Source organism: Giraffa tippelskirchi, chromosome 3 (genome assembly GCF_054371585.1).
Source record: "Giraffa tippelskirchi isolate mGirTip1 chromosome 3, T2T-mGirTip1v1.2.pri, whole genome shotgun sequence".
Taxonomy (NCBI): Eukaryota; Metazoa; Chordata; class Mammalia; order Artiodactyla; family Giraffidae; genus Giraffa; species Giraffa tippelskirchi.
Window position 1 is genome coordinate 164,092,551 of NC_137277.1, and position 16,403 is coordinate 164,108,953.

At 35.5% G+C, this 16,403-nt stretch overlaps 1 protein-coding gene across 42 annotated transcripts in view; it reads right to left on the minus strand.

Moving 5' to 3' along the window:
• USP37 (ubiquitin specific peptidase 37) overlaps window positions 1–16,403 on the minus strand; it is an 80,389-nt gene that overhangs the window by 15,120 nt on the left and 48,866 nt on the right. For 25 of the 42 annotated variants that reach the window (XM_081583972.1, XM_081583965.1, XM_081583971.1 and 22 more), the window contains 7 exons: window positions 15,971–16,161; window positions 14,367–14,484; window positions 13,009–13,088; window positions 9,748–9,912; window positions 8,215–8,280; window positions 5,317–5,458; window positions 3,014–3,269 (listed from right to left, as the gene is read on the minus strand). In XM_081583972.1, coding sequence (XP_081440098.1) covers window positions 3,014–3,269; window positions 5,317–5,458; window positions 8,215–8,280; window positions 9,748–9,912; window positions 13,009–13,088; window positions 14,367–14,484; window positions 15,971–16,161 — 1,018 coding nt within the window. The remainder of the gene's footprint in view (window positions 1–3,013; window positions 3,270–5,316; window positions 5,459–8,214; window positions 8,281–9,747; window positions 9,913–13,008; window positions 13,089–14,366; window positions 14,485–15,970; window positions 16,162–16,403) is intronic. The other 17 variants (XM_081583989.1, XM_081583990.1, XM_081584008.1 and 14 more) reach the window with 1 other exon arrangement.

Here is a 16,403-nt window from a genome sequence, read left to right on the forward strand (position 1 = left end):
ACTGTTGAAGCCTAGCTTGGAGAATTTTGAGCATTACTTTGCTAACATGTGAAATGAGTGCAACTGTGTGGTAATTTGAACATTCTTTGGCAAGAAATAAAGAAAATAAAAGAATGACATTACTTGAGCTAGGAGGAGAAAAGGGTTAGAGAAAGATATTTGAAATTAGTATTTCAAAGGTGATACAGTTACCTTTGATGACAAAATCTAGGGAGGTAGTTCTCAAACTTTAGCATCAGAATCAACTGGAATCAAAACACAGAATGCTGAGCCCCACCATCCAGTTTCTTATTCATTAGGTGAGGGGTGGGGGTCAAGAATGGCATTTCCAGCAAGTTCCTACATGATACTGATGGCCTGGAGACATACTTTGAGAACTACTGGTCTGAGTTTCGTCAGTTGTCAAGATGGGGAAGAAGAAAACTTCTTTGGAATTAAGATTAGGAACTGAGCAACCAGGTGGTTGACAAGGTCATTTAGGAGGATGCTGAAAGCCCTAAGAATGCTGATGGGAGTGGAATGACTAGAAGGTAAAAGATAGCTATAGAAAGAGATAATATGGCAAAGTCTGAAGTTACATACTTCAAATGAGCAGGGATTTTTGTAGGATGAAAGGAGACAAGCAGTTGGAATTGGCAATGGACAACAAGAAGAAAGACGATCCCATCTCCATGCTCTGAAGTTTCAGGGTATGGGGGGAAAAATCCAGAACAGCTGTTAAAGAATAGTAGGACAATTCATAATGGGAGTTTTTCAAAGAAAAATTGGCCTTGACTAGAGACTAAAGGGACCTAACAACCAAATGCAGTGGGTAAGCTTTGGGTTTGAGTTTTTTTTTAAAGTGTAAAAAATACGCTACAGATAAATGGGAAAATGTTTATGTGGGCTCTCTATATATGGAATTATATATGGAATCACTCTTAACATTCTTAGGTATGCTAACTGTTACATAGGAAAATTTCCATGTACTTAGGAGAGTCAGGTTGAAGTGTTTCAGGGTAAAGTGTTATGATACTTGCAATTTCAAATAGTTCTATTAAAAAAAAAAAGAAGAGTGTGTACATGCTCATTCTCCAAAGATCGCATCCAGTGAACCATGCATATAGGTATTCTAACTCTGTGTAGTCCAACTCACAGTGAACACTTGCAGATCCCGTGAGTGCTTTAAGAAAATGTGGCAGAACTGATTCTGTCCTAATTTTGAGCCTATACATTAAGAAGACCTGGCAGATGCCCCTTTTGTGTTTTGGGGAACCCTGAGCTATCGTATAAGACGTTTGGCTACCGTGCTGAAGAGACCACATGGAAAGGGAGAGTCCCTGAGATTATATGAAGAGATGGAAAAGATGAAGAGAAGAGGAGGACAGAGATGGACAGGGAAAGGGGACCAGAAGAACAGAGAGGCTATCTAGGCATCCCAGCTGACCCTTTTCACCAACATCACCAAGGTGCCAAGGTGAGTCATCTTGAATGGTACAGCCCAGTCAAAGCCCAGCCAACAATACAGGGACCAGAAGAACTACCATCTAAGATTAGTCAATCTATAGAATTATGACATATTAAAATAGCTATTTTAAAGCACTAATTTTGGGGTACTGTTGTACAACTACACATATACACGGGGGCGGTGTGGAAGGGAGAGGAAAAAGAAAGTGACAAAATGTTAATGAATCTAGGTGAAGGGTATAAAAGTGTGTATTTTATTTTTCAACTTCTCTCTGGATTTGAAATTTTCAAAATAAAAACCTTATGGAGGGTTTGATCATATTTGATCATTCCTTAGAATTATTATTAATTTTTAAAGTATGATAATGATATGGAGGATATGTTATTTTGAAAAGAGTTCTTATCTTTTAGTGATACTGAAATCCTTACTGATGAAATGGTCTAGTATCTAGGATTCACTTCCAAAGGCAGTGATTGCTAGTTTAGTAAAAGAAGGGGACTTCATAAGGATACTTACCATCAAGAGATAAAAAAACATGTTAAAAAAAGAGGAAACATCTATATTCAAAAATCATAAGCTTTTTGTTTACAGTTAAATTGAAGGCATACTAATTATTTTGCTTGTATATAAAATTCAAAACTGACAAGGCCCTAACAGCCCCAAGAATAAAGAAAATAATTCTATCATATACTAGTATTGTCTTCACTTCCAAAATCCTAGGCTTGATATACTGAAACACATTAGCTAGCTATATAGATATAGATACTAAATTCTTAGTATTTAGTACCAGCAGAAAAAAGTTAGACATGGCCAAAAGGAAAGGCAGTGAAAATTTTTTACTTAAAAATCTTAAGACACCCATAGCGCAAGGCAAGGAGGTTCAGTTCTGTTGTTTGCAGTGATAGCTTGAGATACAACAAAATGTGAGTAATAATTACCACAAAAATATTTGTATCTGTATAGCACTTAACATAATACGTATGTATTAGCTAACATTTTACCCCAACCATCTGAAGTACGTCTCATAGATTCCCCATAGATGTAAGAAAACTATCAAAGGGTTAAATCACTTATTTAAAAATTTATAACTAGTAGGTGGTATAGCTAAGACTAGACACCCAAGACCTGCTCTTAGTTCAGTGGTCTTTCCACCAATTTAAAGGGATGAACCCAAAGAAAAATGGAGAATTTGATTTATACGTTAAAACTTGGTGTAAGTTCAGATATGAAAAAATGAAGAAAGAATTACACACATTTCTGAGAGACGTGGTAAGAAAAAAGTGACCAAAAATTGACACAAACAATTTTTAAATGCAGGAATACCAACTTTTCTTTTGATGTACACCTAGAGGGACAAGGAATACTCTACCACTAGCCTCTGGACACTAACTCACATTTAATTCTCATTTCTGTTAAAAAAAAAAAAAAAGAGAAAGAGCACAAAAATATTATAGCTGTATTATTCAGATCCATCTCATCTTCCATTATGCAGAAGTCATTTGCTATTATAAAGCTTTTAAAACAGTTGTGTCTTATTTAATAGATGTTCATCTTTGTTAAACCTACCAGGCTCTGTGATTGTCTTCGGCTTCCCAGTTTCCACAGAGTCTGGATTTTCAGGCATTTCTTGAATATCATCTTCTGCAAATCCGGTATCAGGGCTGCTGGTTGGTTTATCATCATCTTCATGACTGAGAGATGGTGAAGCTTCTCTTTTACTTATCTCTAAAACAGCTGCTAGAAGCTCCTCTTCACTCATTCCGTCAAATCCCGAATTTTCCAATTCAGACTTATCAGGTTCTATTCTGCATGATTTTGAATCCTGAAGAATAGAACTGCTTTTAGAAGAAAATAGAATGCCTACAAATACAGCAATCTTAGAGTTTAAAGAGATATGTTTATTTCTAAAAAGTTTCCTTTCTTTTTTCTTTTTCTGGCTGTGCCATGTGGCATGTGGGATCTTAGTTCCATGCCCTCTGCAGTGGAAGTGTGGAAACCTAACCACTCATCTGCCAAGGAATTCCCAAAGTTTCCTTTCTTTGATGCTTTGGGTTACTTAACAACTAATAACCAATAAATAAACTCACTGGGAAGCCTAATTTTCTTTTAATTCTTTATGTACTAACTACATAAAGATACATGTTTACTTGCTTGATTATAATAAATGTTAAGTACACTCTTTGAATACATTTGGAAAATACACAAAAATAATAAAATAAATTCATTCAAAATCCATCACTCAGAGATAATTATTTTAAGTGTTTTTGGTATATTTTTTCCAGATATACATGGATCACAATGTAAATAGTCTGTCACTATACCTAACATTCTTTTTAAAATGTGCATAGCTCTCATTCCTTTTTTTTGAATAGATGAAACAAATAAAAACTATCAAGATTTTGTAAATATTTAGAAGTTATTTTCTGTATCAATTTCTCTGATTTCTGGGAGAATTTTTCACTTTGTCATTTCTCACTCAAGGTCAGCAACCACAAACTACCTCTAGCTTTAAAGACAGGAAACAGTCTGAACAAAAAATAACTACTGAAATAATTGTTATTTTACTGAAATGAGGTTTAAAATCAGTTGCATGAGATGACGCAAACTCCTAGAAAAGCTTATATCTTCAAAAATGTAAACTATCATTATTATGTGTCAAGACTGAAGATGCTGTTAAGTTGTGCCTTCACACCCATGAAACTTTTAGATTACCCAGTTGGCCTGTTGATGTAAATATTTACTATGGTTGCCTCATATTAATAATTAGTATAATAATAATGCAAGTAGTTATTTGAGGACCTGGTGGCTCAGACGGTAAAGAATCTGCCTGTAATGCAGGAGACCTGGGTTCAATCCCTGGGTTGGGAAGATCTTCTGGAGAAGGGCATGGCAACCCACTCCAGTATTCTTGTCTGAAGATTCCCCATGGACAGAGGAGCCAGGCAGGCTACAGCCGAAGGGGTGGCAAAGAGTTGGACATGACTGAGTGATTAAGCACACACAGTACACGTAAAAGTAGCTCTGAAGATTAATATTAATAGGAGGAAGCTATTTATTTACAACAACTTTCATTTCTTAAAGTATCAATCTTGGAAGCAACCTAAGTTTCTACTGATGGATGAATGGATAAAGAAGATGTGAAATGAGCATGTGCATAACTGTGCACGCACACACATGATGGAACATTATTCAACCATGAAAAAACTATGAAAAAGAATGAAATTTTGCCATTTGTGATATCACTGAAGGACCCTGAGGGAAATAAGTTACACAGAGAGAAAGATAAATACTGTATGATCACACTTACATGTATAATCTAAAAAAACAAACAAAAAAACTAAGCCCACAGATACAGAGAACAGATGGTGGCTGCCGGAGGTGAGGACTAGGGAGTCAATGAAATCGGTGAGGGGGCAAAAAAGTACAAATTTCCAGTTATAAAATAAGTCATGGGGATGTAATTTACAGTTAATAATATTGCATTGCATATTTGAAAGTTGCTAAGTATATCTGAAAAGCCCTCACTCACAAGAAAAAAAATTTTTTTGGTAACTAGGTATGGTGATAATGTTAAATAGATTTCTTGTGGTGATCATTTTGCAATCAACATACACAAATATATCATCATATTATACAGTTGAAGCTAATCTCATGTTTTATGTCAATTATACCTCAATTAAAAAAAAAGTCTCAATCCACATTTAAACGCACAAGTTTTGTAGCTACAAACAGCAGCACACTCTTAAAATTAGTGTTTGAACAGGCGCATTAAGTTTATGATCTACTGTATGCATTTATTAAGTTTGCCGAGATTGCTTATGAAAGACATTTGTTTATACAGTCAGATATTTTCATAAGAAATCATTTACCTTTTCCAGGTCCTCCTGATGCTGTTCACTGCCTGACATTTCACAAAGTCTCTGGCTAAGGGCCACAGAGCGTTTAAGCTCATCTTCACTGTCTGAATCAAGGCATAAAGCCAAGGAAGTCTTGGATTTGAAGGTGAAATTCCTATAATTTAAGAGAAACAAACAAACAAAAAACTCTATGTAAGTGATAAGTAAATATTTGTCCTTGTGATTTCTTTGAAGTATAAATATCAAAATAAAACAAAAAGTTTTTCCATTATGAAGAATGATTTAACAGAGAAAAAAAAAATCAAAAGAGGTATATTTAAGCATTACCTTTGCCCTACTCCAAAAGAGCCATGCTTTGAAAATCAGACAACTCTTATGCTATTTTATATTATCAGTAAACCAATCACTTCGTGCCTTTTTTCTTTTAACGGTCAACTCCAAAGAAGTTTGTTACTGTCTTTATAAAGCAAGTACTCTACTGAATGCATGCAGACATAGCAATGAATATATGTTTTTGACAACAGAGTGCATGAGGACTAATTTTTGCTGTTTTAAATTATGATCCATGTACTTTGAACTTAACAGTAACATTCCACTTATCCATTTATATGCAGGTCCAACTTCTGGCAACCTCTACCTTCTAGAACACAGAGACTCAAAAGGTAAAAAAAAAAGGCTTCTGAGGAAGGCAGTAGTTTCAAAGCTCATGAACTTTACTCTTTAGACAGGGACCCTTCTTCCCCAGGAAATGGTGCACAAAATAATGTAGCAAGTTCATCAAGAAATGAGAGCTAAGAAATGAGAGAGAATAACCACCAAAAGGACAATAAAGAACTATAAAGTAATTTAATATAAAGGCAAACTGTCTCGTAAGAATTAAGAGCCTCTGAGGGCATTACCATATTAAAACACAGTGTAATAATGGATACTTACAATGCTGGTTCTAAGTCATTACAATATATTTAAATTATCTTCAGTGTATTTCATTTAATAATATAAGGAATTCTGCAAGGTTACACAGATATAACCATCTAAAATGGTTAAAACATTTTAAAGATTAAAATTAAAGAGGTAATGTTTTAAAAGGCAAGCTTCAATCATATAAAAATTCATTTATTTGGAATATGAAATATTATTTTTCAATGATACTAGATAAGTAAGGTGTTACTGTGTTGTCTTCTAAGTGAGCCAAAAATAAACTAAAGGAAAAAGTGATAAAGGTAAAAAAGCACAAACTTTCTTTGATGAAGGTTAACATAAATTCATACGCTATACTAAAAAAAATGTCAAATGGATGTTAGAAAATGCAATAATCTAAATGTGAAAACTATAAATAAACATATAGAATGATGGCATCAAGAAATAAGAGGCCACAGTGGAAACCAGGAGGATGCGTAGCAATGTAGATCAAAGAAAAGAGGCAAGTGGTCAGTGATAAGCCCAACCACAGTCTTTGGCTGAGAGCAGTCAGGGTATCACTGCACTTCAGCCTGAACACTTAAATAGCCTCCCAATAGGTATTTAAAAAGAGTTTTTAATATAACTTCGAAAAAGCCAATTAGCCATCTTAATTCTTCATTTCTGATTCCATGTTCACGAAGCAAAACTGAACATACCGTTTATTTATTTATCTATGTAAATACTTTGCTGAAGAAGGGTGACACCTGGCTGCTAATATACCAGGGTCAAATGTGACAAAGAATATTATAGAAGAACCGATGGTATTTTGGTTCATAATTCAGCCTCTTTTAAGTTTGATCGGCATGACAGGTCTTCTAGGGCCTAATCATCTTTACTGACCAACTCTCAAATTCTCATACCAGTAAGACCCTGGAGAACAGATTGACCATGCCAAGTATAATGATGCCCAATGAAACCATCTCTTTCTTGAAACTATAGTGATTTGGTACATAAAGAGTGCATTCCATTAATAGTTACTATATTCACAGAAGGCAGCTTGCCTGTAGTAAGGAAAAATATTCATCCTGTAAAGGCATCACTTGCTCAATTTCTAAGCAGCCAAGTGGTATTGCTCATTTGTATCTTGAGAACGGGCAAGAGTATTCATATCGGTACCATTTCAGATTTCTAGTCAGTTAGTCATCTGGTTCTAATTGCACTGAAAAATAATTAACAGGAGGAAAAGAAAATAGCAGTTCCCAAATGTCATTTTATGGTTATATAAGCCCCCCAAAAGCCCTTAAACAACAAAAGTGTCTCTTTTCTAAAAGTACTTTGGGACATAAACTCTTTAGAAAAACTAGTTTTAAAGTCAAATGACAACCAAGTCATTTAGAAATGTCTAACCAGGAACTGTGGTTCTAACCAAATCATAGAGGAGGTATATTAAAAAGAAATAGTATTTGTCTCCTTCTTGGACGAACTTCTGGTCTGAAGCAAAAATAGATAAAATATTTGTAAAATAGCTACATTCTAGTATGTATTGTTTTCCTGACCCCTTTCAGAATGGCTCCAGTTCAGTGTCTAAGATAAGAAGTCCCACACTAGTTAGAAACAGGTGAAAAGATATTTTGAGATCTCCATGTGTGTATTTGAAGAACGGTGCTTTTTATACCAGTAAGGGTTATTTTAACCCTTCAATCCTTAAAATTCCTTGTCATCAGTCAATTTCTAGAGTTGTAGGAAGAAAATATTACATACAAAAGATAATCTAAGAAGTTTTAAAGCAAAATTTTGAGAGGATCATCAGAACCTGATTCAGTGTTAAAACTTGATATACCCTAATTACAGTTCAAAGCAGATTTAGGAAAATTCCAGAATATAGTAATGCAGAGCAGTTATCATGCAAAAAGAGAAACAATACGAAAAGGGGAGGGGATAATCTTGGAAATTAGGGGAAGCTAAATCCTTAAAAATACAAATTCTGGGTACACAAGAAATACAACTCACTTTGAAGGTGTAGAAGGGCTGGTGATGCAGGAATTCACCATTTGAGAGGCTTTCAATGGTCTAGAACTATCAGAAAATTAGAAAATATATAATGTATATAATTACATTACCAAAAAATATACACTTAACTTATAAAATGAATTATCCTGTATTACATTCCCTTATATATCCTCTTGAAAAGCAAACAATTATACTTTTCAACTAATAACAGAGGCCAAAAGAGAAAACAAAATACTTTCTCTAGGCTTTGCCTTATCTAATGATCTAATTAAACAACATTGGAAATGAAGTCAAATACTGATACAACAGGAAAAGAACAACTTGGGAAATTCTCTTTGTCTCAGTTCTTTTAAGCAATAAAATAGTAACAGCTCTCATTTATTGAGGACTTACTAGATGTCAGGCACTATAATAATAACTCATACGTATTACCTCATTTAAAGTTCACAACTACTCTGTTATTTTCCCTACAGACAGGTCAAGGAATTTGTCCAAAGTCTAAAAGGTATTAAATTGTACAGTGAGAGAGCCCAGTTTCAGGCCTGTAATCGTAAAGAGCCTTGGCTCGTGGTATGAAATGGTAGTATTGCCAGAAAGAGTACAAGCTCTACCAGTAGGGGGCAGTTTGCATCAAGCAAAAACATCCATTCTAAAGAGAGGCCATAAGAGAATATCCAGAAACATTGACTCTATGGGAACATGTTATTGACTCAGTGAGGCGTTCAGTGTAAACCTATATGATGTAAAATATATTTCAATTATTAATCCAAAAAGGAAATAATTTTTACAAAATTTCATCAATTCATTTTAGCAAATGTTTATCACTTAGGGTGTAAGTATAAAATGGAACTACAACATATGGCTCAAAGTAATGCAAGTATGCAGAGGCAAGAGCAACATTTGAAGAAATCTCAAGGTTTGTTTTCGCAGGATTCATGATGATAAAATAAAAAGTTACTTCTTTCCTCATGGAAAAATTTTGAGGCACCACTGTAGTTCTTTGCTCAAACTGGTAATAATACTTTTATGAAGACACAATCTATTTTAAAGGTCCCAGAATAATATTTAATATACTGTTTCTCAAGTTTGCATACTCCAAAGAGTCAGCAAAGGCATTCATTAAAAATACTGATTCCCCAGTCCTATATCAGATTTGCTGAAACAGAATTGCTAGGGAACAAACACAGGAATTGGTATTTTTAATGTTCAGGGGACTCTTAAGACCATGCAAATTTGGTATCCCTCAAATGTATAAAGCTGTCTTCCAGTGATCTAAAACAGTAAGGAGTACTCCCTAAAAAGGTAATTTATTATGAAAGGCAATTAATACACATTGAAAGTCATTATTAAAGCATTTTTTCAATTACTTAAATCACATAGTAATTTAGCACAGAATCCTCAAATAAAGCAAAATTAAAATCTTCTTGTTGGTATGATTTTACCTGGAGTTGTGTTATCTAGTTCAGTGATTCTTCTGATCAGATAGTAAAAGTCTTTCTACTTCAAAAGTGAAAGAAATTCTCAAGGACTTACACTGCCATCTGTGCACTCCAACCAAGGTTAAAGGGTGGTTTTGTATTTTCAGTGCAATGAGATGAGAGGGTCAGGTATCTTGGAATGATGACTTGCTGCCCAATCTTGTTGTTAAGCGAGAGAGCAACATTGAAGCTGTATCGTTTCAAATGAAGAATGAGGATTCTGAAAAACAGAAGATGATGACATTACTAGTTCAAATATAACAGAGGTAGATCTTTTACAGCTAAGAAGAGATCACTTAACTAACCATGTTAGATAGCTTTTGATTTAAAGACTACAATAGGCCAAACTAAAGATCTGTCAAAGAACATTTACTGGATATCTGCCATGTGCTAGGCAATGTGCTAGATACTAAGAACACAAATAAAAATAAAACACAGGCACTGGGAAGATATTATTAATTGGGAGGTTTGGGTAAAATAATGTTACTAGAAAAAAACCAAAACATCAGTTCAGTTCAGTCCCTCAGTCGTGTCCGACTCTTTGTGACCCCATGGACTGCAGCACATCAGATTCCCTGTCTATCACCAACTCCTGGAGTTTACTCAAACTCATGTCCATTGAGTCGGTGATGCCATCCAACCATCTCATCCTCTGTCGTCCCCTTCTCCTCCTGCCAGCATCAGGGTCTTTTCAAATGAGTCAGTTCTACAAATCAGGTGGCCAAAGTATTGGAGTTTCAGTTTCAGCACCAATCCTTCCAATGAACATTCAGGACTGATTTCCTTTAGGATGGACTGGCTGGATCTGCTTGGAGTTCAAGGGACTCTCAAGAGTGTTCTCCAACATCACAGTTCAAAAGCATCAATTCTTTAGCACTGAGCTTTCTTTATAGTCCAACTCTCACATACATACATGACTACTGTAAAAACCATAGCTTTGACTAGATGGAACTTTGCTGGCAAAGTAATGTCTCTGCTTTTTAATATGCTGTCTAGGTTGGTCATAACTTTTCTTTCAAGGAGCAAGCATCTTTTAAACCAAAACATATCAGACAAGAAAACTGAATGTTAAAATACTGTATTGAGACTGGTTCAAATCCTTAAATTATTTATTTCAGTATTATATAGTTTATCAAAAAATGGGTGTTAAGTAACCATAAGGGTCTTCCCTGTAGCTCAAACGGTAAAGAATCTGCCTGCAACACAGGAGACCCAGGTTTGATCCCTGTGTCAAGAAGATCCCCTGGAGAAGGGAACAGCAGTCCACTCCAGTATTCTTGCCTGGAGAATCCCATGGATATAGGAGCCTGGCAGGCTACAGTCCGTGGGATCGCAAAGAGTCAGACATGACTGAGTGATTAACATTACTACTATATAACCATAGATGGTAATTTAAGTGTTAAAAAGCCCTTATATTTGATAGTGAGAATTTTTTAAGATGACTTTTGATGAGAACTATTCTTATCTCTTCTCTAGAGAAAAGAGAGAAACAAAAAGTTTTCCCCACATTCAAAAAAAGTTCTATAAAATGTACATGCCCAATCTGGTTTGTGGATCTGAAAAGGCTTTTAGCTCTGTGGTTTTTTAAAATTACTACAGTAGTAAACTTCTTACCTCTAATAAAGAATATAATCTATGTTTGATAGACTAAACATATTTCACAGCCCACAAGAACACTTTCAAAATTGAATTTCAGAACACCTATGGGAATAACGTTTATGGACAACTGTTTCCTTTCTTACTGTATATACCAACACCAAAGAAACCACAAAGTCAAAAATATGTAAACTGAAGTTACTGACTGTATTTCTCTTTAAAAAGTATGAAGAATTCCTAGCCTTCAAAATCACAACTTGAAAGAGTATAAGAATCCAACTGATGTGAAGAGACTAAGATGAATGTCAAAGGTCATATATTTTGACTAAATTTTCAAATGATCCCACCAAAATAAAAGGTAATATGAAAAACAGTCAAATTATCACTCATTTGGAAAGGTGAAGTGGACTAAAAATGAATAGATTTGATAAAGATATTAGGGCCTTCAAGAATAAAACAGGCTGGTTTAATACTGAAATGAACAAAAATAGAGCAAGTCCAGTAATTAGGATTTATGACACAAAGGTTTGATTGATTTCCTTAGTTAGTGACAGCTGGTAACAATCAATCCTTTTCCTTAAGATTTATTACCCCCACTCTCTTGCCTTCCCTGATGGCTTGGGCTTTCCTGGCGACTCAGACAGTAAAGAGTTGCCTGCAATGTGGGAGACCCAGGTTCAATCCCTGGATTGGGAAGAGTCCCTCGAGAAGGGAATGGCTACCCACTCTAGCATTCTTGCCTGGAGAATTCCATGGACAGAGGAGCCTGGCAGGCTACACAGTCGACGGGGTCGCAGAGAGTCAGACATGACTGAGTGACTGACATTCTCTTGCCTTAAAACACTCACAAAAAGGAAAGAATAAGTCTCTTAAGGAAAAAAAGACACACTATGGTCAACATAATACTGCTATGATCTAGAAAGCCATTTCTTTCAAAGAAATTCATTTTCTAGAAAGGCACAGATACAGAATGTAAAAGAACTAGTCCCTAGGCGCTAGGTTCCAGAAACTCCACATTCACTCATAGAAAACTGAAGCTACTAAAAGAAAGTAAAGCACTCTGCAGGCAAAATGCCACATAAATATTTAATGTTAATAATAATCTTGTTTGTGGTTGAGGTCTCTTCTTGGAAAGAACTGAAAGCTGTTCTACAATCATATCATATTTTTTCTAACTAGTTTGGCTTTATGATTGTTTATACAGATAATACAATATAAGTTAATTTCCTTCCTAATTCAGAATTCTTATGACTACAGGAAACTTATCAACTTATCCTCTGAAAAAAAAGAAAGCACAAATTACAAAAAAATTACTCTTCCTATTTTATTTTCACATGCACATGTGTATGTGTCTGTAGCATATTTTTATTGAAGGTTTGGGATAAGAGAGGGAAATTACAGCATGACAGATTTTAACTGAGTGTTACACATTATTGAATTAAAAATTTACTTCACTATCTAGTTTCCATCATTATTCCAAAATCTCATCAGCATCATCCTCTTGTTGCCAACTTCTTGGGGCTCTCAGGTTCCCTCTCTTTTTCAACATTCCAAATTCTCTTCCTTTCTTATACAAGGGAATTCTAGCTTTCCATTCTCTACCCTCTTCGTATCTTAGCTTTGCTGACCGTCTTTACCAATCCATCTGATACGCTGCACTTATTCACTAATATTTTTCAGTACTTTAGAGAAGAAAAAATGAAGAGACAATTCATCTTACCTGGGTAGCCTGTTAAATTTGTGCCTGACAAGAGCACATTTCCCACCACATTTCTCACAGGAATACTCAAGTTCTTCTGCCTGTTAAAAAGACAAGAGGGAAAAATAAAGAAGTATGAAGATGAATTAGCATTGCCTCATTGATAATTTCTCTAGTTATACTAGTTCAGTGGAATGACAACTCCAATCAGTTTAAATTTTGTGTCCACAATCACAAGCCTTACTAAATTAAGACCTAATCCTCAAAATATAGTCTAACATCATGCCCTGTTTCACAATTTCTAATTTCCTTTTTTTAACCACGGAAATAGCTCAATTTATGATAGTAACCACAGTAGCAGATTCCCCATGGATACCTTTTCCCCATGGATACACAAGAACCACTGCTAAGAGTATATCCAGATTTTAACATTTGGCCATAGCAGAGATAAGATCACCTTCAGGTTAGACGGAGTTCCTGGTCTGTTAGGTGTAACTCTACCCCTTTCTTATAATGGAACTCAATCTTCTGGTGACAGCCCACTAAGAACAACTGCTCTAAAAGGACCAAAGTTTGGGGCAGATATCATTACCTAGAGAAAACTGAAACAAGAAATCCTTAAAAAATGGGGGTAAAGATACACAGGAAAAGCTTCAAATTCTATGATAACAACAGGAATAGTAAGGAATGATTAAAAAAAAGAAAAGCAGAGTATTTATCTTTGAGTGGAGCTGAATTTTCATCATTTCAAGAACAGAGGTTTTTTTGTTTTTGAATCTTAGCGTGATAACCCTGTCTATTTGCTACAAGAAAACAAGAACCACTATTATATAGACTAAAGATGATCCTGGCAGATTTCCATCAATTATAAGGACTACTACACAACAGTTCAATTATGTCCCCCAAAATTTCAGAATATCTATAGCAGTGTATCACATATGCAAATAATCATCTATAGATCTACAGCTCTAAAAAAACATGATTCTCCCTTTCTGTTTCTAACAAGGTACATATAACCTAAAGAAAAGCAAAGAGTGTTTTTTCATTCCTCAGATCTTAGTTTACTAACTTAGTGCCTCCAATTTTGATTCGCATTACCCAATTTTAGCATGTGTACTTTGTATTATTTGTTTCTAAGGTTGCCTAAAACACTTGCTGTTGAGTTAGATGTATAATCCACTTGAGCAATGAATTTTCTTCTACAGTCAGCTAACAACCATATCTATTAAGCTTTTAAAAATAAATACTTATAAATATTTCTCATTTGTTTCCCCTTCAAGTGTTTTGTCAAACTCTGCCTTAAAGAAAGCAACTTTAAATACAATTATCTATGATATATAAAATTTAGTTATGTGAAAATACCAAAAGACAGTATTTACTCTAAAGAAAAGATCAAGGGAATCTTGAATTGAACGAGGAGGGAGTGGCTTTTTCCTTCGAGGAAGGTCAATGGAGAGGTCATTAAACTGTTCTCTTTTGGGAATAATCTCTCCACATCTGCAAGAATAAAAGAAAACAAATGTAAGAATTCAGAAGCCTAACTGTGCAATACTAAATGAAAATATACTTCAGAAACACTGTTCCCCCAAAGAATTTCTCATGACTAGGCATGAGAAAGGGCTTTAAGTGTGGTGCTAGTGGTAGAGAACCTACTTGCCAATGCAGGAGACATAAGAGACTCGCGTTCAATCCCTGGGTTGGGAAGATCCCCTGGAGGAGGGCATGGCAACCCACTCCAGTATTCTTGCCTGGAGAATCCCATGGACAGAGGAGCCTGGCAGCTACAGTCCACAGGGTCACAAAGAGTTGGACATGATTAAAGTGACTGAGCAAACACATATGCAGGCATGAGAGATAAATGCTAAATTTAAAATTTTTTTATTTTCCAAAACCCCACATGCCACTAAGCCAGTGTGCCCCAACTATTGAGCCTGTGCTCTAGAGCCCGGGAGCCACAATGACTTGAGTCCTTATGCCTCAGCTACTGAAGCCGACGCACTCTACAGCTCATGCTCCACAACAAGAGAAGTCACTGCAATGAGAAGCCCATGAATCGCAACTGGAGAGTAATCCCTGCTCTCCACAACTACAAAAAAGTCTGTGCAGCAAGATCCAGCACAGTCAAAAATAAATAAATAAAATTATTTTTAAAATAATTAATACAAATAGAAAGAGAGAATTTGCTCTCTCTGCCTAACTACTTGAGCTGGACATCAGTAGTCTCCTATCTTGGGATTGGTACTTACTGCGTTGGCTCTCTGGTTCAGGTCTTGGAACTGTGCATGTGTGTTCAGTTGCTTCAGTCATGTCCGACTCTTTGCGACCCTATGGACTGTAGCCCACCAGGCTCCTCTGTCCATGGGATTTTCTAGGCAAGAATACTACAGTGGGTTGCGATGCCCTCCTCCAGGGTATCTGGAGGGCTTGAACCCACGTCTCTTGCATTGCAGGAGGATTCTTTACTGACTGAGCCACCAGGGAAACCCTCATATATAAACAAGGTTAAAAAGCATTGCAAAAATTAAAAATAATTCATATTTTAAAATATTTTACAAAAAACACATTTTTAATAAAAACAATTTGGTTCAACAAAATATAACAACTAATAGGAGGGGGTCTTTTCAGGGCATGGGCACACACAAAAAATAGAACAAAATTAACCATTCAGTCAGCACTAAAGCATTTAGCAAACTATTTTAAGTTCAATTCAGTTCTCAACCCACCAAGCATTTTCATAGAGGATAAAGATAATGAACAAAGATATTTATATTCATGTTTCCCCATGACACAGGAATGAAGATAAGAATTACAACCTTCTAGAAGAGTATGGACAGAGAAGTCTAGCAGGCTACAGTCCCAGTCCATGGGGTCGCAAAGAGTTGGACACGACTGGGCAACTAACACTGTCAGAGAAGAGTTTTAGTCACTTGCCATAAAGAATTAAAAGGGAAAAGAGGTTTTTTTTTTTTAAGAGATTACTTACGCTTTACAGATGATGGAGTGCTGAACTTCAAACTCCAAATTAGTAATAACAGGGCAAGTGTATACTCTAGTAGCTGAAATATCTGGTGAATTTTCTTCTCCAGGAACAGGTTCAGTCTTCCAAGTTTTATTTAATTTTTCCATATCTTCTTTCAGCTGGTCTAAGCACTGACTTAAAAATTCATGAGCATCCTAAGAAGGTATAATATCCTTAATCAGATCAAACCATTTCTTGCTACAACAATAGGTTAGTAACATTGTGATCTATAAAACTAAAGCACTTGGAAGTCAATAACGTGTGGAAAAAGGTCAGATTTACTCTAGTGCTCTAGGGTATATATTTTGTGAAAAACGACAACAAATGACAGATTTTACGTTCTTAACTATACGAACAAAGCTAGCGGAGGTGACAGAATTCCAGTTGAGCTACTTCA